The sequence below is a fragment of the Schistocerca serialis genome, chromosome 7 (assembly GCF_023864345.2).
Source record: "Schistocerca serialis cubense isolate TAMUIC-IGC-003099 chromosome 7, iqSchSeri2.2, whole genome shotgun sequence".
NCBI classification, from domain to species: domain Eukaryota; kingdom Metazoa; phylum Arthropoda; class Insecta; order Orthoptera; family Acrididae; genus Schistocerca; species Schistocerca serialis.
This window is the reverse complement of record NC_064644.1, coordinates 418,999,251-419,022,816: the sequence shown is the minus strand read 5'-3', so window position 1 is coordinate 419,022,816 and position 23,566 is coordinate 418,999,251. Positions and strand designations below refer to the sequence as shown.

At 38.0% G+C, this 23,566-nt stretch overlaps 1 protein-coding gene across 1 annotated transcript in view; it reads right to left on the bottom strand.

The window, feature by feature from the left end:
* The window catches only part of LOC126413131 (uncharacterized), a 186,669-nt gene that overhangs the window by 82,275 nt on the left and 80,828 nt on the right, over positions 1 to 23,566 (bottom strand). The window contains exons 4-8 of the mRNA XM_050083023.1: positions 14,321 to 14,516; positions 10,286 to 10,493; positions 9,995 to 10,111; positions 3,393 to 3,496; positions 2,383 to 2,510 (exon numbers count right to left, since the gene is read on the bottom strand). Of these exons, the coding sequence (XP_049938980.1) occupies positions 2,383 to 2,510; positions 3,393 to 3,496; positions 9,995 to 10,111; positions 10,286 to 10,493; positions 14,321 to 14,516 (753 nt within the window). The remainder of the gene's footprint in view (positions 1 to 2,382; positions 2,511 to 3,392; positions 3,497 to 9,994; positions 10,112 to 10,285; positions 10,494 to 14,320; positions 14,517 to 23,566) is intronic.

Here is a 23,566-nt window from a genome sequence, read left to right as displayed (position 1 = left end):
TGCCAAATGGACCGCTCAGGATTGGCATCATGTTCTCTTCACTGATGAGTGTCGCATATGCCTTCACCCAGACAATCGTCAAAGACGTGTTTGGACGCAACCCGGTCAGGCTGAATGCCTTAGACACACTGTCCAGTGAGGGTAGCAAGGTGGATGTTCCCTGCTGTTTTGGGGTTGCATTATGTGGGGCAGACGTATGCTGTTAATGGTCATGGAAGGTGCCGTAATGGCTGTACAATACGTGAATGCCATCCTCTGACCAACAGTGTAACCCTATCGGCAGCATACTGGTGAGGCATTCATCTTCATGGGCGAGAATCTGCACCCCATTGTGCACATCTTGTGAATGACTTCCTTCAGGATAACGACATCGCTCAACTAGAGTGGCCAGCATGTTCTCCAAACATGAACCCTATCGAACATGCCTGGGATAGATTGAAAAGGGCTGTTTACGGATGACATGACCCACCAACCACTCTGAGGGATCTACGCTGAACCGCCATTGAGGAGTGGGACAATCTGGACCAACAGTGCCTTGATGATCTTGTGGATAGTATGCCACGACGAATACAGGGATGCACCAATGCAAGAGCACATGCCACTGGGTATTAGAGGCACCAGTGTGTACACCAATCTGGACCACCACCTCCATAGGTCTCGCTGTATGGTGGTACAACATGCAATGTGTCGTTTTCATGAGCAATAAAAAGGGCGGAAATGATGTTTAAGTTGATCTCTATTCCAATTTTCTGTACAGGTTCCAGAACTCTCGGAACTGAGGAGATGCAAAACTTTTTTTTTGATGTGTGTATATATTTTATTTCATGTGCTGTTTTGTTGCCTTGAATATTTAAGAATCTGTGATAATTCCATGCCTTGTGAAAGACTGTGCAAACAGTTAAGATTAGGTGCTATTTCTTTCATATTTCAGCGCTATTAGTTAATAAAAGACAAAAAGTACCCCTCCTCCTGCCTCTCCCCCCAGCCTGCACACCAACACACACACACACACACACACACACACACACACACACACACACACACACAGGGTGTTCCAAAGCTTTTGCATCAAAAATCTAGGAGTGATAGATCATGTGGAACAAGTTTTGTTAGAAAGAAAATGTGGCTGATGCTTCTTGGTGATGCATATCGCTAGCAAATACTGAACCTCAGACAGCAGAATGTATGGTACTGCTGATAGACACATATAAAAGTAAACTATTTTCTAGCTTTTGAACAACTAGTTTCTTCTTTGGGAAGAAGAGAGAGATAAGTTAAGAAGGAAGAGCAGATCACTCAGACTTCAGAATAAGACAGACTCACATGTTGTGAGATGGGGGGAGATAAAGATGAAGGGAGAGGTGTCAGAGAGAGAGAGTAGGAGGTCAAGGATAGTATACTACCAAGCACTGTGCCAGCTTCAGTCCAGAGATGATCAGGGCAGAGTGAGAAGCAACGATGGATTAGGCATTACAGGAAGAGAAATGAATAGTGCAACTGAAAAATATAATAATAGTACGAATGAGAGCAGGGAGGGAAGTGAAATTAAAAAGTAAAAGCAATAAATAAAATAATGACACATACACATAATTCAAAAGGATGACAATGACAAAAAAAAGAGAAGGGGGAATGTTCTAGAGAGCAAGTTCCCATCTCTCGAGTTCAAGGAAATTAGTACCAGGTAGGAGGACACAAATAACTGAAGTGGTGTAGCAGTCACTCTTGATCTTCAAGTCACTCTCTCAAGCATGTTCAGCAGTTGGGTACTTCATGTTCCAAACAGATAATTTTTCTTTGCCCACTCATATGTTCTGACACTAATGGCGGTCATACCTATATAGAACAATGCACAGTGGACACAAATTAGTTGATAAACAATAGATGTGGTTTTGCAAGTTTCTCTGTCTTTTATATTGTAAGATTTACCTGTGTTATGGCTGGGGTACGGGTAGTGAGTGGGGACAACATGGGGCAGGTTTTACAGCAGGAAAGATTGCAACAGTAGGAATCTTGGGGGTGATGTTCCTAAGAGTCTTCAGGCACATTTATCCGATGTTTTCACAATTATTTGCAATTTTGTTTTTGCAATGAAGAATAACCAGTACTCCAGGAGCGGCTGAGCAGCGCTGCTGCATGGTGGCAGTAGTCAGTGTAGACCAGGATGATGCTGTCGCGTCTGGAGTGCTGGTTATTCTTTGTTTTTTAATGTCCCTGTTAACACATATCAATAACACAAATTTCACTCTAGGCTAATTTGGGACCACTCTATTAAACGGGCCTGTAAAATTGTGCTTTAAAAATCATTTTGTTTGTAAAGGAAAACAAACCAATATATATATATATATATTTGATTTTTCAGATGGTGTATTACATGGAGAATACCTGGTAATTTTGTGCTCCCTTGCCATTATAGCTTGCGTCCCAACTGCTTCCTTCAGCTGCATGGAAAGGCCTGCTCGCACTGATTCTACAACAGCAGCTGTGCCACCTTCTTCTCTGAGCTCTGTATCCTGCACAGTCAACAGACCCATATTAGAAAACTAACATCACTCATTATACAACAAGTATAGAATTTTCATTTTTTCTTAAAGGTAATTTAGAAGACATTTCAGTACATCAAACTTGAAAAGTGACATTATTTGCTGAGAGCCCCCATCTTGGGTTGCTCTGTCATCTGGTACAGTCTTTCTAGCTGAGACCACTTCGGTGAATTGCACATATTTGTGATGAAGATGAGATGTAATCATTAGGGCAACACAAAAACCCAGTTGCTGAGTCAAAAAAATCTTTGACCTGGCCAGGAATTGAAACTAGAATCCCACAATTTAGGAGTAGCAACGCTAACCACTTGACCATGGGCTGTAGACTATTGATGTTATGAAAGATAATCAGGAAAATAACAGAAATACAAGAAGTCAAATAATGAAATATACATTTTGGCATACACCCATATCCCATATTATATTTATATACAAGGCGAATGCCTTTACATGAGTTCTAAATTGTAATTTTGAAATACTTCATATTCTTTACTTCAGTCCTCTTCCATTAACAGCACGTGGAATACATCTCTAAATGAATAAAATTCCTAGCAGAAATTTCTTACCAATCTCTTTATGCATTCACAGCATATCTCTGGCTTTCCAACATATAAAAATACTTCTTTCTCTTCATCTCTGCCACAAGTAACATTATTAATTTAACTGTATTTTGAAAATGCTTAGATTTCTCCAAATAAGTGTCAGCTTCAAATGCTAATATCTAACTTTCAGTGTCATTTTTGTTCACTAATAGCTATTAGAAGCAGTATTTTCTTTATAAGTGAATAAACATTCATGGAATCAGCAAACACTCTATTATCTAAAGTAACTCTAATTACAAGGAAATCACACCTGTAAGTATCGATGGCCATCTCTAGTTACAAAGAAAACTGTGCCACCTCCGCAGCCATTAGGTACAGGATTGTTGAAAAGAACTTTCTTAGCCACCAGTACACCTGCAAAATTACATTGATGATAGAGTTTTGAGTGAAATATCAGTTTTGTTTAAATAGCATCTTACAGCAAAATTGTTGTATAACTTTTTTTGGTGATGTTATAGTTTAATGTGAATACAATTATCAAAGATCCATCCCACTCTATGCACAACACAAAAATTACATCACATTGCACTGCATATATCACTCAATATTTATGACTATGTTGTGCCTATACACGAACTTCAACATATAACTTTAGTAAGATGGTGCTGCATCAATTGCACACATGTTTTATTCTGTTTTGCTTCAGGAAAAAGGAGTTTTGTCAATATCAAGCAATTGTAACTACATGCAGTTCTGTGGTCTCTGTACTGCATATTTGCAAGAAACCCATTCTCTAAATAAACCTCCATTTGTTGTCTCATCTTTCGAATATTATTATTATCTGATAGGCAACAGAAACTGAAAAAAGGAGGTTTGCCACTATCCTTAAGCTCAATTGTTCTTTTCTTTTACAAAGCACAGGGTATGGGAAAAGCAGGATAAATGCCAACACTTATATGCCTGAAGATTTATTCATTCATTCACGCATTATGTTCTCTCAATCTCAACTTGAAAAGAACCTTCAGGGATGTGAAACGAGTCAAGTTATACATTAACAGGCAGATGCAATCCCTGCTGGCTGCTTCTGTGAATTATACTAGTGAAAACAAAGTATGACTAGCACAATCTTTTACTCACAGCAAACAAGTTTTAGTAGATTAGTAAAATGTAGTAAAGTCATACACTTATACTCTTGAAAACTTGTAATTAAACTATTTAGTAATAAAAATGATAAAATATTCATAAAAATATCCAAGTACAAAATTTTTTATCATTGTCAGAACATAATTAAATTGCATAGCATTGTTTTCAAGGTCTTTTTATACAGGAAGCTACTGCTGCTATATAATACCTCAAACAAATTATTTTAGTTTTACACAGATCACTATTAGCTCTCTATATGTTGGTAAAAGCAGGCTATATCTGATACAAATCTTAGAATTAAGCAGATTTCACTTTCCTGAGTCCAAGTATTCACATCTATTTTAGGTGTGGATGATAATATATTATAAAAAACAAAATGCTGAAACTTACCAAACGAGAAAGTGCTGGTATGTCGATAGACGCAATAAAAAACACACAAACACACATACAAATATTCAAGCTTTCGCAATCCAAGGTTGCTTCATCAGGAAAGAGGAAAGGAGAGGGAAAGACGAAACGATGTGGGTTTTAAGGTAGAGGGAGAGGGTAAGGAGTCATTCCAATCCCGGGAGTGGAAAGACTTACCTTAGGGGGAAAAAAGGACAGGTATACACTCGCACATGCACACATATCCATCTGCACATATACAGACACAGGCAGACATATGTAATTGCAAAGAGGTTGGGCAGAGATGTCAGCCAAGGCGGAAGTACAGAGGCAAAGATGTTGTTGAATGACACGGGAGGTACGAGGGGCGGCAACTTGAAATTAGCGGAGGTTATTCTATTGTGTGTTTAAATACTCGGGGAGTTTCAATTTCCTGACAAATATGCACTGGCAACCTGTTACAGACTCTGTCCCCAGAATACGAAACTCCATTCTGAACCCTTGAGAGGGATGCATAGCCCACAGGCAAATTATTTCTATTTATAGTATTATGGTTGAAAACTGCTGAGTTCATCCTAAGTTCACTCTTGTTATCGACCACAAATTCCTTTCAGGCACAGACTTAGAAAGCATTGCTCGTGCGAATCTCAGCTTTCTCTTTTCTTGTGTGACATCCTGAGAACTATGGATGAGGGCCAACAGGCAGATTCCATATTCCTAGGTTTCCAAAAAGCATTTGATGTAGTGCCCCACTGTATACTGTTAATGAAGGTATGAGCATATGGAATAGGTTGCCACATGTGTGAGTGGCTCAAAGACTTCTTAAGAAATTGAACTTACATGTCGTTTCCAATGGTGAGTGTTCACTAGAGACAAGGGTATTATCAGGGGCACCCAGGGAAGCGTGACAGGACTTCTCTTATGCTCTGTATACATAAATGATCTGGAGGAGAATGTGAGCAGCAGTTTGGTGATGACACTATGGTGTATGGGAATGTGTCATCATTGAGTGATTGTAGTACATGGACTTAGACAAAATTTATAGTTGGTGTGATGAACAGCAGCTTCCTCTAAATATAGTAAAATAAAAGTTAAGGCAGATGAGTAGGAAAAACAATCCTGTAATTTTTTAATACAGAATTAGTAATGTGCTACTTGGTGCAATGGCATCAATGAAATATCTGGGCAAAACATTGCAGACCCTTGAAATGGAACAAGCATATACAGAAGATAGTAGCAAAGGTTAATGGCAGACTTTGTTTTATTGGGAGAATTTCAGGAAAGTGTAATCATCTATAAAGGAGACAGTGTATAAAACACTTGTGTAACTTGTTCTTAAGTGCTGCTTGAATGTTTGGGATCCCCACCACATCAGATTACAAGGAAACATTGAAGCAGTTCAAGGGTGTGCTGCTTGATTTGTTACCCATAGGTTTGATCAGCACATATGTACTACGGAGATGCTTCACGAATTCCAATGGGAATCCCTGGAGGGTAGACAATGTTCTTTTCGCAAGGCACTAATGAGAAAATTTAGAGAATTGGCATTTTAGGCTGACTGCAGAACAGTTCTATTATTAGCTACTTAAATTTCACAAAAGGATGACAAAAATAAGATAAGAGAAATTAGGATTCATACAGAGAATTAGGATTCATACAGAGGCATAGTTGTACTAGAACTGAGTTCATGAAGTCATATACTGAGTCCCGAGTATAGAATCCTTAATGGAAGCTAAATTGAGCTCCGGTTAAAATCTTATTCTCAGAAGTATGGTTCAGTGTTCTCTTATAAGCTACTCGCTCAAATAATTTTGAGAACATGGGGAGAAATAAGATCCATCTGTAATTAGTGGTCAGTTGCTTATCTCTACTTATGTATATTGGTGTTACTAATGCATGCATACTTCAGTCTTTCAGGAAATACTCTTGATTAAAAAGGTAACTCAAGGATGGTGTTACCAAGTCAGCACAAGATTCTCGTACTTTAGCTGAGGTAGCACCACATTCAGAAGAGTTGCTACTTTTTAGTGACGTAATGATGTAATGATTATTGTGACCCTAACAGATGATTTGGCAAAACTGATGTCTGGTAGCAGAGTATGCATTAACTGTCTAAGTAAGTTTATTGGATCTACTTTTGATGGAAGATTTTTTTGTACCTGTGTTTTCAGTTACTGTTATTTAATTTAGTAGATAATATTTTAATTTCATATCATTTGTCTTGCTGCTACACTGCTTGGGAGTTGAATACCATTGGTCTTGCCCAGTTAATTTTTTTATGCCTAATAATGCTCTAAATTGTCCTTGCCTTGTTCTATGAATTTCAAATTTTTTGTGCATTATATAAGGTTTCTGCCTTTCTGATGGTTAAGTCATGATTAATGCTAGTTCCTTGCATTAAATAAAGCACTCTCTTCCTAGTGCAAGATATTTTGATTCCAGATGTTAGCCACCATTTTTCTTTTCTTGCGCTGTAAATGTCCCTGGGCTGCTGTAAAGGAAAACTGGATTCATAATGTCGTAAGAATATTTTTAGGAAAGAATTAAGTGCAAATGGTAAATTTTTCCCCATTTTTTATCCTATAAAGTCTCTATGAACAGTGAAACTGAGTCAGTATTTATAATTCTGTACAATTTCACTTTTCTTTTCTTAGATAAACCTCTCTGATGGGGATGCACAGTTGCTATAATCATCATCAGATAAACCACTTATTATGGAGCTTACATCTATTTCATTACAAACAGATGGGCTTAGAAATTAATTATCAATTCCTGATGCACTATATCCTTCTACTCTTGTTGGGAATTTTACTGTGAAGCTCAAGCGAAATCTGGGCATCATTAATTCTGATTGACCTAAATCAGAAGTGTCAGAGATGAAATCTATATTTAAAGCTCCGCAGACAGTACTTTCCAGTTATTTCTGCTAAGTCTTATTAGTACCCACTCTAACTGATAATGAAGCTTAAACCATTTCCTACTGGAGGACTATAGGCTGTCATAACTGCTGTATTGTACATTTCCAAGATTGTTACTGAAGTAAGCAGTCAAATAGCTGTTCAATGTAGTATTCACAGAAGTCCATGGCCTGGGGCTTTATTCCACTAATTGTGTAGATGGCCACTCCCAATTTCCTCATATTACACCTACAGCAATATGATACTAACTTGTATCCATCTAGGTGAATTAAAGATGAAGATCTGTTATGCATAACACATTTGTAAGAAATACTTTTTTATTGAACAAGCTACTTATCTTTTGGTGGAAAAATTCAGATGTAAAGTGTAATGATCATTAACTTTTGTACAGTTCAACCTGCAATTTTTTGTTTCTAACAAACATGTACCAACAGTGATGTCATGTTTTATAAGACAGATGCATAACAATAATTCTCTGTTCTCTTCATTGATAACTTAATGAAATAAGCAATAGAATTACAATGCAATAACAAGCCATGTGGTCAATAATGTGGTAGTACAGGGGTATTACAAATGATTGAAGCGATTTCATAAATTCACTGCAGCTCCATTCATTGACATATGGTCACGACACACTACAGATACGTAGAAAAACTCATAAAGTTTTGTTCGGCTGAAGCCGCACTTCAGGTTTCTGCCGCCAGAGCGCTCGAGAGCACAGTGAGACAAAATGGCGACAGGAGCCGAGAAAGCGTACGTCGTGCTTGAAATGCACTCACATCAGTCAGTCATAACAGTGCAACGACACTTCAGGACGAAGTTCAACAAAGATTCACCAACTGCTAACTCCATTCGGCGATGATATGCGCAGTTTAAAGCTTCTGGATGCCTCTGTAAGGGGAAATCAACGGGTCGGCCTGCAGTGAGCGAAGAAACGGTTGAACGCATGCGGGCAAGTTTCACGCATAGTGATGTGAAAGATTCAGTGTTTAAACCTCCTCTACCAAGAAATGTGCCAGAACTGCGAGCTCCCATCAACAATGCTTTCGAACTCATTGATGGGGACATGCTGCGCCGAGTGTGGGAGGAACTTGATTATCGGCTTGATGTCTGCCGAATCACTAAAGGGGCACATATCGAACATTTGTGAATGCCTAAAAAAACTTTTTGAGTTTTTGTATGTGTGTGCAAAGCATTGTGAAAATATCTCAAATAATAAAGTTATTGTAGAGCTGTGAAATCGCTTCAATCATTTGTAATAATCTTGTACATGATGTTAACTTTAATACAAAGTATTAATGTTCCACAATAGCATTTATTTAAAAGTTCGTTATGAACCAGATTTCAGCTTCTTAGGCCATCATCAGATAACTTAATACTAAACAGATAGTCCACACAACTTCAGCGACAATTCAAAGCCACACAATGATACGTGATATTTTATGACTATACCAATACAAGACACAAGTATAATGTAAGACCTAAACAGTCACTGAACAAATAAATCTTATATTATAATATATTTAAATACTGAAACTATGTGAGTGTAATGCCAAAAATGTTCTAAAAGTGATTAATGGCACAGACTACAGTGTCATGTGGATAAACTGCTGAATGAGACAAACAGGCCAAATAAAGGGGGGGATCTGTTCATCACATCCTCCAGCTTGTCCATACAACAGCCTGTCATTACTCACTTGTACATCATTTTTGGCTTATATATTCACATAGTTTATGTATTTGAATATACTGTAATATAAGATTTATTTGTTCAGAGTCTCTTTAGGTCTTACGTTATGCTTGTGTTTTGTACTGATATAGTCATACAATATCACATAACTTGGTTCAGCTATGAATTCTTGCTGGAGTTGTGTAGACTGTCTGTTTAGTATTTAATTATATGACAATGGCCTGAGAAGCCAAAAGCCAGTTTATAACAAAGTATAAATAAATATTATTGTTGGAAATGGAAATGTCGTGTGGCTACGGCTTCCCGTTGGGTAGACCGTTCGCCTGGTGCAGGTCTTTCGATTTGACGCCACTTCGGCGACCTGCGTGTCAATGGGGATGAAATGATGATGATTAGGACAACACAACACCCAGTCCCTGAGTGGAGAAAATTTCCGACCCAGCCGGGAATCGAACCCGGGCCCTTAGGATTGACAGTCTGTCACGCTGACGACTCAGAACATTAATACTTTGTATTCGAGTTATTAGCATGTCTATGTTCCTCCAAGAACAAACAGAATATTCCAAAAATATTGACATTGTATATATACTCTTTATACATACATTATAACTATGTTCTTGGGAACTAATGGATTATTTCAGAAGGCTAAAATATTAGATTCCGAGTGTTTTTCACACAAACATGCACAAATGACACACATTTTGTGCATTTCAACCATCTGTTCAATATTTTCCTGATAAATGTTACCTGATGAATTGCTCAGAATGGACATACCTGGTGACTGAACACCTCCAACAAATTTGTGGACAGAAAAGAACATAGCATCTTTGTGGACGGCAGTCTCATCGACACCAGGCAAAATGGGGTTCATGTCAAGTTTAACATAAGGAGCTGCAAGGAAACACACACATAAATTTTGAGTTAGTTGCAAATAAATATAAATTTTTGGTGTAAATAAAATAATTAACAAATAGTATAGTTGGTTAGAACTATTGTGAATTATCCACAATAGTGTCTGAATTAAAAGGTGTGACAGAATATTATGATACACTGGATATAACTAACCTGCAGAAGCATAATCCCAAAATGCAAGAGCACCATACTGATGTAATAGAAGAGTTGTGGCGATATCATCAGCTAGGACACCAGTAACATTGGATGCTGCAGAAAAGCATCCAATGAGCTTTGGCCCAAGACCATGGTGTGCTTGCAACTGCTGTTCTAGATCTACAAGGTCAAGGTGGCCTTCTTTAGTTTCTCTGATTCGAACGATCTGCAGCAGAAAATATGTCCCACATATCACAATAATTCTGTAAAGCAGTTATGCACATACACTTAGCAGCTTCTTAAAAATAAATACTGCTGGTAACTGCAATTAAGACATAAATACAGCACTGTTCAGTCTTAAATTTCTGAAATGTTAAACTACACAATACATTTAGCACACATACATCATAATGATTTGAGATTTTGTTTCTGTTCTTGAAAAAATAAGAAATCAATTTTGTAGCATTTCACACTCTAAGCAATTGAAAAACAGTACATGTAACTAAAACACTCTCATATAATGTACTGTAATGTAAATAAGTAATATTAGTGATGCTGCTTCATTGACCAAGAGAAATTTCTGATCAATGGATAGTTCCAGAAACATCCAATCAACATTTTGCAACTGCCATTTAATATTTATTCAAGCTTTAATCTTGCAAGACAATGAACGGAAGGTTAAACAGTTGTTCATCTCTAATCATTCAATCTTTCAGGTGATTAACACCCAGCCTCCTCTCCCCCTCCTCCTCTACCATGTCATGTACTGATGTTTTTTTCGTGCAAATGAAACTGACTACTGAAATGTCAATAACTGAGCAACAGTACACAATTAAACAAACATCAGTTTCACTCATAACATTTTAATGTGCAATATGAACCACAGGTTGTTTCTGGCAAATCTCCACATCACTGAGAAGTGAATGCTAGTTTAAAGCACAGACTGAAAAATCTGTGGTCTGACTACAATTTGATCCCGTGACCTTCCAGTTTCCTGGTACATACTTGACCACCAAACTAGAGTTGCCGACTCTCCCGTATTATACAGGAACTTCCATATTCTTCTGAATTTTTAAGCCTACTCCCATCTCCCATGTTTATTTTATATGTTGCGATTATCTTGTTTCTTTGTCGTTACGCAAAATGGAAGAATCCAAAATTCCACATAAAAAGAGAGCAAAGTACTTCTTTATGCATCAGGAGAAATGAGAAGAAACTTATCTATGGGTTAATCCTGTAAAAGGAAATAATTCTAAAGTGTATTGCACCCTTTGCAAGCTTCAATTCAGCATAGCACATGGTGGTAATACAGACGGTCAGCAGCACGCCAATACCAAAGGACACAAAAGCAGAGTTAGGGGAAGTAATAAATCTAAGATATCCAGCTATTTTCAGTGCCTAAGTGATAGTTCCACTGGTGGTGAAACCAACAAAGTTGTAATGGGTGAGTTGTTATTTGTGAATCATGCAGTGAAGCACAACCTAAGTTAAGTTAGCATGGACTGTGCAAATAAACTTGTGAAGGATATTTATGGATTCGGATGTGACAAAAAAAATATGTTGTGGTAGGATGAAAGCACAGTCTATTGCAAAAAAACGTATTAGTGCCTAGAGGTGTAAGTGGTTTCCTAGATGTGCTTAATGATCCAGAGAAGTGTAGCATCTTTTTTTCTGTGACTTCAGATGCATCAAATTTCAATAATAGGGAAATGTTTCCTGTAGTAATCAGGTACGTTGAACCTTGTCTTGGCACCAGAAATAAACTATTAGATTTTGCGGAACAAGCAGATGAGAGTGCTAGTGGTACTCATGCTTTGATAGAAAACAGTCTTGAATCTCATTCATTAAATATAAATAACATTTAGTCTTATAGTGCCGATAATGCTAGTGTCAATTATGGCAAAAATAAATCCGTGATGAAATTGTTGAGTGAGAAAAATAACAAAATATTTAAAGCAAACCACACAAATCACATAATCCATAATGCCGCTAAATATGTTTCTGATGTCTTAAATGTAGACATAGAAATGATGGTTGTTAAGATTTATGGACACTTTTCAGTGTGAGCAAAATGCAGAGAAGAATTAAGATCTTTTTTTAAAATTTTGTTGGGACTGACTGGCATGAAATTTTAAGGCATGGGCCTACTAGGTGGCTGTCCCTTGATAGGCTAGTAAAGATCTGGGGGCCAATAACAAATTATTTTCAAAGCACAAATGAAACATCTAAAGCTTTAAAATTGTATTTTAGTGATGAGGATCCAAGTAAATTGTTAGTTCTTGAAGCATATCTTCAATTTTTTTTTCTTATATTGGAAATATTATTTTGGAAACCTCAAAATATCTAGAGATTTCAGATTTAAGTATATGGAGTCCTGTAGTGCCATTAAAGCTTTGTCAAAGAAAATTTTGCAAAGAAAAGATGACTCGTTTATTGGAAGCAATAGACACAAGATTTTAAATAGATTAGATCCTATCAATCAGATAAGAATTCAAAATAATCTTGTTGAATTTTATGATACTTTTAATACTTACATTGTAAAAAAATGTAAACACTTCTGACAATCCTACAATTCAGTCCTTGCTCCCACTGTCCCTAAAGAATTCAGTTAATTTTAATGATTTTCAGGGCCTGCTTACTCATATTCAGCTAGACATAAATGAGGATAACCTGTACAATGAATTACGTTCTTTGAAAATTATAACAAATACCAAAACTGCCACTGATGATAGCACAGTTTAAAAGTGGGTATCCGTGATGACTGAGGCAAAGGAATTAAATCCAAGGAGATAAATATGATTCTTGGCTTTGTTCTCAGTATACTGGCCTCTAATGCTCACACTGAAAGAATTTTTTCTTCGATGAACAAATGGTCTGATGATAGGAACCGTTGCAATCTAGATTTAATGAATGCTGAACTACAAATAAGTGTTAATTTTTGTTACACATGTGATCTATTTGTCCATTTTGTAAAGAATGATCACAAACTTCAGACTGCTGCCAAAAGTGTAAACAAATATAGTTTAAGTAAAAAAATTCTATAATTTTGTCGGGTCGAAGTCTCCCATATTTTGACAAAAAAAAGTTGACAACCCTACACCAAACGTGTCTATTGAAGAGTTAAAATCATAATCATTTATTGTTTTACTGTAATATCTATTGAGTAGTAAATTGTAATTGCATTTACATTAAAATATATGTAATCATAATAATGACACATTAAACATCCAGAGCAAACTTATCATTGTAAGGATCCATGGAACACACAAAAATGAATAAGTAAAAGAAGTAAAGAAGCGATAGCCAGGTAGGAATGCTGCTGTAATTATGCAAGATAACTTTGTGACCTGTGATCTGATCCTCATCTATGTAACATACAGATAACTTTTATATGATTACACAATGATCTGGAAGAATATATGTGGTTTCTAGAAGTCCACCATAATTACATCTACACTGGTGTGTGCAAACATGCAAAAAAAATGTAGAATTTAGTAGCCTGTTGTAAGTAACTTGATTATTACTGATGCTGCCTGTCTTATTTCTTATTTATCATGTAAATACATAACTAGAAAAAGTGGTTTTTTAATTATATAATGTGATAGAAAGCTTAAAGAGCCAGATGACTATAGTATCTTGTATCGTAAAGTCCCCAGCCAACAGAAACAATGTGTTTTGTTCCACCAATCTATCTGTGTCTGTTACCACACTACACAAACCTACATGACACATATGAAGTGTCTTTCAAACTGACTGAAAATACTAATCAAAATTAATTAATCTCACAGCATATACAATGCCAATATTCGTGAACCAAAAAACACTACTTTATGATCTTGGAAGAGTCTTAGCAGTTTCACTGCCTGTTTCAAAACCATACAGTAATCCTGAGCAAAGAATATCAGTAACATTTGTCTTTCTTTATTTTGAAAGAAAACTGAAAAAGACAGAGATCTAAGTATACAGAAAATTGGGGCTACAAATATGACTGCCCAATGTTTTCTTCTTCTTCTCTTATTCTAATGCCACTGCAAAACAGAAGTTTAAAAGTACCTTTGAGCCAATCTCCCTCCAAGGCAACAGGTTGGAATGGTGCTCGCATGGCCCTACAAATACAACTGGAGGCTCAGGCAAGTTGAGTGCATGGATTAATTTGTGTACTGCCCCAGTGCAACCTGAACCTGCAAATATGACTGCATCATGTTCAGAAGCATGCACAGCATTCCGGAAAATGTCTCTTGCTTCATGCCTGCAACAAAAAGGACAAGATGAAAAACAGCAACTAACTTAAACAAAAATAAGGATGCACAAAGGTAGTCCACACAGATGAAATTACTTTACTTCAATGATATGCAACAGCAACACAGTACAGGACCATATATTGCAATTTACACTCTTTGTCCAGAAAAAAGTGTAGAAACCATGGCAAAAAATTATAGTGCTTTGCAGAGTATGGGGTGTGTTGACTGAATTTTACAAGTTAAAGTGGTGTACCAGACTAGGACACTGATGCGGTTATTTGCCAATTGTGCAACAGCAGCACATCTGACTGTCAAACTGCAAGCTTCAACTTATCCATACTCTAGAATGAAATTCTCCCTATAGTGGAGTATGAGCTGATTCCAAACTTCCTCGCAAATTAAAACTGTGATCTGCACTGGAACTCAAAACCTGCGACCTTTACCATTCACAGGCAGATGTTCTACTGACTGAGCTATCCAAGCACTACTCATAACCTGCCCTCACAACTCTATGTCCAACAGCACCTCTTCTCCCGCCTACAAAACTTCCAGCACTCCTGGGAGAAAGTTTGCACTGTTCAGTCAGCAGAGCATTTGCCCACAAATGGCAAGGCTCCCTGCTTTAAGACCCACTTAAAGACCCAGTTATGTGCACCATTCTAATCATACAGTAAGTTTCATGTCCGTGTTCTTCTTCCTATCTCTTTCAAAGTTGAATATTATTGCTACCACATGATTTATTCACTAAACAACATTTGATCAGATCATTTTACACAATAGAAATACACAAGATACTACTGTAGCCCTAAGCAGAACGCAAACCTCAGAACTTCTAATGAGGTATTTAGTAGTTATGAGATTTTTGTCAGATTAGGATCAATATGTAGTTCTATATCAAGAATCACTACTGAAACATAACAATGACTGTGCCTCAGGGCAGTTAACTGCTACTGTTCACAGTATAAGTAGATAACTTAGTAATGTCAGTACCACTAGCAGATAGTTTCCATTTTATGCCCTTGTTGACAGAAAGAAGTGTCTAAGCAGAACAATTGTGAAATTGGGAATAATTTACAGCAAATTAAAGTTTAGTAGAGTGACTGGCAGATGACCTTAAAAGTAAGAAAATACAAATTGCTGTGCATACGCAGCTGGTAATTGTGTGGAATTGTTACACCAACAGCAGTGTATGTTCAAAGATTTTCTTGCTCTTCCCAGCATTTTCTGAAAGGCATAAAATTGCCAGGTGTTCAGTGCTCCATCAACAAACTACAAATGTGTATTACATTCTTGTAAATAAAGATTCAACACATCATGAAGTCTAGAGCTAGTATTGCTGCCTGATACATTTCAGTAACTCATTTAATCACAGTCACGACATAAGACAGTCACTGATGCTGTACAAAATCTGCTCTTGTCACTAAACACAACACTAAGATGGACATCCCTTTGAAGGTATCTTGTGCTGAATGACAGTGTAGTGCAACACATCGCTTTGGTGAAGTGATGTGCTGCACAAGCATCTTTCGAACTGATGAATGTTGATCACCAGCATAAAAATTTTATTTTTGTAATTATTTAGTATAGTCTGCTGTTTAGATGTATGCTATATTTACGCACATACATTATGAAATGGATGCATGCCACATATGTGCACGCCAGGATAATGATAGACATTGTACCATGTTTTCAGTACCTTCTGGTTGGGCAGTTTATTCTGTGTCATCGGGTGCAGTTTTGGAGTCATGGTATGAGCCATGGAGGAAGAACAGCTATGACAACGCTTATGAATCATGTGAACAAAAGAAAACTGGTTATATATTCACTAAAATTGAAATCTCTTAAATAAGGCAGACCATTTTTGGAATGAGTCCTTATGAATGTAATTGTGATGTTGCGAATAATGAAGCAACTTTGTACTGTTTGGTTACTGTAAACAAGAATACAATATAAGCTATATTGTTTATGAGAAGCGCCACATTTATTTCAAGAATTGGATGCTGTATTTGTACTCTTAACTTAAAGCAGTAACTGAAGCTCTTCAAGAAACGAAGTTCAATCAGAAGACAGGAGCAACTGTGTGGAAATAATATGATGATCAAGAATGAATACAGGAACTCTTAGCTCCCAATCAGACTTTACTTCACCACCTGATATCCAGGTAAAGGAACCAGCAGAACATTGCATGTGGTGACCTTGACAGGACCCAGAACAAATATGACTGAGAAAATAAAATTGACAAAGAACAAGAACAGCAATCAGAAATTTGAAATTTTGAAGAGAATTGGTGGTTTTTGAGTGTGAAGATTTGCTTGAGTTGATATCTGTTGCTGTAACAACAAAGGTCAACAGCCAAGATTATGAAATGGTGCCAAATCAATTGATAGCACTGCAAATTAAGAATTCTGAAGAAGCTTGAGTACTTAATAAACAATTATTAAATTCTTCAGCTACAATTATGACACAGGAGAAACTAATAAGTCAGAGGAAGACTTCAATTGTATTAATCCCATGACACATGTACAGCACTGGTCACAGATTGCAGATGTGGCCTGTCAACCTGCAGCAGTGGTAAGAGTCTGGTGAGCTGTATAAAACCCTAGATGATTAGTTCCAAAAAGTTTTTTTGTGTTGTGGGGTGAACCACAGTTCATGAGTATACTTAAACAATGTGGTTAGCCTTGCTACAAAATTAAGCTGAGCTTAATTAAACATATGTTACTGTGGACATCATATGCCTGTGGTGACTAGAAGAATGAATGCAGATGTGACAGAATAGCTCAGAATATTTTGTGTGCAATTGAACAATGATTTAAAGAAGTTAACTGCCACTACAGAGATTGCTAAATCGGAATTAAAGAATTAAATAAAAAAAAACAAATACAGCACTCAAGCAAACAAACATGGCATTTGAGCAAACAAAATCAGAATTAATAAATGAAATAACAAAGATCACACTCCAGCAAACACACTCAAGAGTCTATGAGTTATGTAAGGGAAAATAAGAAATTCAGAGTAACATATTGCAGTTACAGGAGACTATCCACTCCAAAAGAGGAGCTAAACTACGAAATACTGAAACAGAGTGATTTAGTTTCAGATGAAGAGAATAAGCAATTTAGACAAGGAGTTGAAAAGAATTAATGGAACAGGAATTTAATAGAATACATGATCAGATCTCTGGTGCTCAAGTAATGCTAAACGTGTTGGAACAAAGCAAAAATTCAGATGTAGCTGCTATTTCAGACTCTGCACTTGCTAGTTTTGGAGGAGTGTGTAGTTGACATAGTCAATGATAAAGTGTGAGAAAGGGTTGAATCATCTGTAGGTACACCTCATTCCAATGCAGAAACAGATAGGATGGAGAGTGACCTACAGAAAATTTGGGACGAATTGACTAAGACTGAGGAGGAATTAAATAAAAGAAAGCTTAGTGGAAATAAGGGATGTCAACTGAGCTAATAGAGGAACTGCAGCTGGAAAATGGAACTAATCTACCCAAACAATTCCCTAAATTCAAGCTGGATGAAGAGGTTCACCGCATGTATTTTTTAAGAATGTTTAGTAAATCTTTACCCAATAATGGGATGATTCAAAGAGAATTTATTTTGTATTAAGTTACTTAGAGGGTGATCTGGTGGAGTGTGAAACTGCTCATGCTGAAGAATTTATATCCTGGACTGATTTTAAGTAGAAGCTTAAAAAGAAGTATTGGTCTCCTAGTACTCAAGAAAATTTGACACTTGAGCTTCTTGACGCACAGTCTAACAACTGGGGTTTAGATTTAAGAGTAAATGACATTCCTAACCCTGGAGAAGGGTACAGTACTTGGTCTAGAGGCATCCTGGGGCAGGGCATTTGTTGAAATGTATCATGGGAGGGAATTTGTTGAAACATATAACAGGAGAGCATTCAGAAATCTGTATGGAGGAATAAAGTAAATGCAGTACACAAGACACGTTAAAAACCTGGTATGAATATGTGTGTAAGAGTGTGCGTGTGTGTGTGTGTGTGTGTGTGTGTGTGTTTTTTTTTTTTTTGAGAGAGAGAGAGAGAGAGAGAGAGAGAGAGAGAGAGAGAGAGAGAGAGAGATACATAAATAGGGACATTATCACTGTGAAAAAGTAAATGAGAGAAGTGTATCTTGATGGTTACTATATAAACTGATACCATCAGTTTTGCAGTTTCTCCAAACTACCAAAGTAGAAGAATTTACTGAGTTTATTATTCTGTTCCATACACTAATTTACAGATGACCTAATAAAGAGGCAAGTATCTAAGTTTTATATGCTAATCTTCAGGTTTGGAAAGATATGTAACTGACTATAGAATGTCCAACAACAAATGCTTGTTAATAGTTCAAATCAAGTAACCCTTCTGGTTCTTTATGAATGTTGAAAGTGTGTGGATTGGATTGGATTGGATTAGTACTAGTTCCATGGATCATGAATACGATATTTCGTAATGATGTGGAGCGAGTCGAATTTTCCAATACGTGACATAATTAGGTTAATTTAACAACATACTTAAGTTAATATAACAACTTTATTTTTTTGTGTTTTTTTTTAATTTTTTTTATTTTTTTAATATATTTTTTTTTTCTTAATTTATATCTAAAAATTCCTCTATGGAGTAGAAGGAGTTGTCATTCAGAAATCCTTTTAATTTCTTCTTAAATACTTGTTGGTTATCTGTCAGACTTTTGATACTATTTGGTAAGTGACCAAAGACTTTAGTGCCAGTATAATTCACCCCTTTCTGTGCCAAAGTTAGATTTAATATTGAATAGTGAAGATCGTCCTTTCTCCTAGTATTGTAGTTATGCACACTGCTATTACTTTTGAATTGGGTTTGGTTGTTAATAACAAATTTCATAAGAGAGTATATATACTGAGAAGCTACTGTGAATATCCCTAGATCCTTAAATAAATGTCTGCAGGATGATCTTGGGTGGACTCCAGCTATTATTCTGATTACACGCTTCTGTGCAATAAATACTTTATTCCTCAGTGATGAATTACCCCAAAATATGATGCCATATGAAAGCGATGAGTGAAAATAGGCGTAGTAAGCTATTTTACTAAGATGTCTATCACCAAAATTTGCAATGACCCTTACTGCATAAGTAGCTGAACTCAAACGTTTCAGCAGATCATCAATGTGTAATGAGGAAACTGGCCTCATAACTGTAAATTGTGTTCTCTGTAACAACTACATAGGGCAATATCACAGTATAGATCTGTAAATTTTGTAGAGTCTCATATACTCTTCCTAGAGAAACACTTTTTTATTGGGGTTGATAAGTAATTCAATCAGGTTTATATGAATTTTCTATGGGGGGTTTTGAGTAATTTATTCCATCAAAATTGTTTAATTTTAATGTGGAGTTTACAAAGCCAAAGGCAATTACTGAGTCTGTTGCTACCTTCTTCACTTAGCATCATTAGCAAGGTGTTAGAACGACTTTCTGGGGCCTGTATGGGTGAAACTGGGGACCAATTAATGATTATTACCACTATAAGAAGTTTATTTTCTTAATGAATTAGAGAACATGATGCTTGGATGCACATTTCATTTATGTGCATGTATTATGAAATGGATGGACACAGCATATCTGCAAGCTGGGACAACGATGAGCATTTTATGACATTTGCAGGACCTGCGGCCTGGGCAGTTTATCCTGTATAGTCAAGAGATATGGTGTGAGCCATTGAGGAAGAGCAGCTCTGACAGTGTCTGACATCACAGGGACAAGAGAAAACTTGTTAATACTTATTCCACTGGAATCTGTTAAATTCGGCAGACTATTTTTGGATTGAGTGCTTCTAGTGTAAGTGTGATGTTCTACATCTACATGGATAGTATGCAAATCACATTTAAGTGGCAGGCTGAGGGTTCATGGAACCACCTTCACAATTCTCTATTATTCCAATCTCGTACAGTGTGCGGAAAGAATGAACACCTATATCTTTCCATACGAGCTCTGATTTCCCTTATTTTATCGTGGTGATCGCTTCTCCCTATGTAGGTCAGTGTCAACAAAATAGTTTTGCACCCAGAGGAGAAAGTTGGTGATTGGAATTTTGTAAGAAGATTCCATCGCACCGAAAAACGCCTTTCTTTTAATGATGTTCAGCCTAAATCCTGTATCATTTCTGTGACGCTCTCTCCCATATTTGGCGATAATACAAAACATGCTGCCCTTCTTTGAACTTTTTTGATGTACTCCGTCAGTCCTATCTGGTAAGGATCTCACAACACACAGCAGTATTCTAAAAGAGGACGGACAAGTGTAGTGTAGGCAATCTCCTTAATAGACCTGTTACATTTTCTAAGTGTCCTGCCAATAAAACTGAGTCTTTGGTTAGCTTTCCCCACAACATTTTCTATGTGTTCCTTCCAATTTAAGTTGTTCGTAATTGTAATGCCTAGGTACTTTAGTTGAATTTACGGCTTTTAGATTAGACTGATTTATCGTGTAGCCGAAGTTTAATGGATTTTCCTTTTAGCACTCATGTGAATGACCTGACACTTTTTGTTATTTAGGGTCAACTGCCAATTTTTGCACCATTCAGACATCTTTTCTAAATCGTTTTACAATTTGTTTTGATCTTCTGATGACTTTATTAGTTGATAAATGACAGCGTCATCTACAAACAACCTAAGACAACTGTTCAGATTGTATCCAAAATCGTTTATATAGATAAGGAAAAGCAATCAGCCTATAACACTACCTTGGGGAACACCAGAAATCACTTCTGTTTTACTCGATGACTTTCCGTAAATTACTACAAACTGTGACCTCTCTGACAGGAGATCACAAATCCAGTCACATAACAGACGATATTCCATAAGCACGCAATTTCACTACAAGCCACTTGAGTGGTACAGTGTCAAAAGTCTTCCAGAAATCCAGAAACATGGAATCAATCTGAAATCCCTTATCAATAGCACTCAACACCTCACGTGAATAAAGAGCTAGTTGTGTTTCACAAGAACGATATTTTCTATACCCATGCTGACTGTGTGTCAACAGACAGTTTTCTTCGAGGTAATTTATAAAGTTTTTGCATAAGGAAGCAACTTTGTAATGTATAGTAATTGTAAACAAGAGTACTATATACTATATGTTGATTATGAGAAGCGTCATACTTATTTCAAGAATTGGATGTTGGATTTGTACTCTTAACTTCCAGCAGTAACTGTGGCACTTTGGAAAACAAATTTCCGGTGGAAGATATGAGCAATTGTGCAGAAATAATAAGGTGAATAAGAGTGAATGATAGGAAGTCTTAGCTCCCAATCAGATTTCAATTTTCCATCTGATATCACAGCAAACAACCAGCAGAACAATGCAAAAAGCAGGCAGCAATGTAGAGCATGGTGAGAGGAAGCCTGGTGAGCTCTGCACTGGCCCACGGCCAATTTACACTCCTGGAAATGGAAAAAAGAACACATTGACACCGGTGTGTCAGACCCACCATACTTGCTCCGGACACTGCGAGAGGGCTGTACAAGCAATGATCACACGCACGGCACAGCGGACACACCAGGAACCGCGGTGTTGGTCGTCGAATGGCGCTAGCTGCGCAGCATTTGAGCACCGCCGCCGTCAGTGTCAGCCAGTTTGCCGTGGCATACGGAGCTCCATCGCAGTCTTTAACACTGGTAGCATGCCGCGACAGCGTGGACGTGAACCGTATGTGCAGTTGACGGACTTTGAGCGAGGGCGTATAGTGGACATGCGGGAGGCCGGGTGGACGTACCGCCGAATTGCTCAACACGTGGAGCGTGAGGTCTCCACAGTACATCGATGTTGTCGCCAGTGGTCGGCGGAAGGTGCACGTGCCCGTCGACCTGGGACCGGACCGCAGCGACGCACGGATGCACGCCAAGACCGTAGGATCCTACGCAGTGCCGTAGCGGACCGCACTGCCACTTCCCAGCAAATTAGGGACATTGTTGCTCCTGGGGTATCGGCGAGGGCCATTCGCAACCGTCTCCATGAAGCTGGGCTACGGTCCCGCACACCGTTAGGCCGTCTTCCGCTCACGCCCCAACATCGTGCAGCCCGCCTCCAGTGGTGTCGCGACAGGCGTGAATGGAGGGACGAATGGAGACGTGTCGTCTTCAGCGATGAGAGTCGCTTCTGCCTTGCTGCCAACGATGGTCGTATCCGTGTTTGGCGCCGTGCAGGTGAGCGCCACAATCAGGACTGCATACGACCGAGGCACACAGGGCCAACACCCGGCATCATGGTGTGGGGAGCGATCTCCTACACTGGCCGTACACCACTGGTGATCGTCGAGGGGACACTGAATAGTGCACGGTACATCCAAACCGTCATCAAACCCATCGTTCTACCATTCCTAGACCGGCAAGGGAACTTGCTGTTCCAACAGGACAATGCACGTCCGCATGTATCCCGTGCCACCCAACGTGCTCTAGAAGGTGTAAGTCAACTACCCTGGCCAGCAAGATCTCCGGATCTGTCCCCCATTGAGCATGTTTGGGACTGGATGAAGCGTCGTCTCACGCGGTCTGCACGTCCAGCACGAACGCTGGTCCAACTGAGGCGCCAGGTGGAAATGGCATGGCAAGCCGTTCCACAGGACTACATCCAGCATCTCTACGATCGTCTCCATGGGAGAATAGCAGCCTGCATTGCTGCGAAAGGTGGATATACACTGTACTAGTGCCGACATTGTGCATGCTCTGTTGCCTGTGTCTATGTGCCTGTGGTTCTGTCAGTGTGATCATGTGATGTATCTGACCCCAGGAATGTGTCAATAAAGTTTCCCCTTCCTGGGACAATGAATTCACGGTGTTCTTATTTCAATTTCCAGGAGTGTATATGAAAAAGTTTGCAAAGACCCTATCTGATTTTCTGGGTGCAATATTTAACAAAATTTATGCTGTACTGACTGTACAGTTAGCAATTTTTGCTCATCTGGTGAGGCTCTCTAGGTGTAAACCTTGATCTCTTGAAAGACATTGTTTTCTTGCATAAAGCCAGTTTGAAATAAACATTTTATTTCACTTTACTGATGATCAGCTA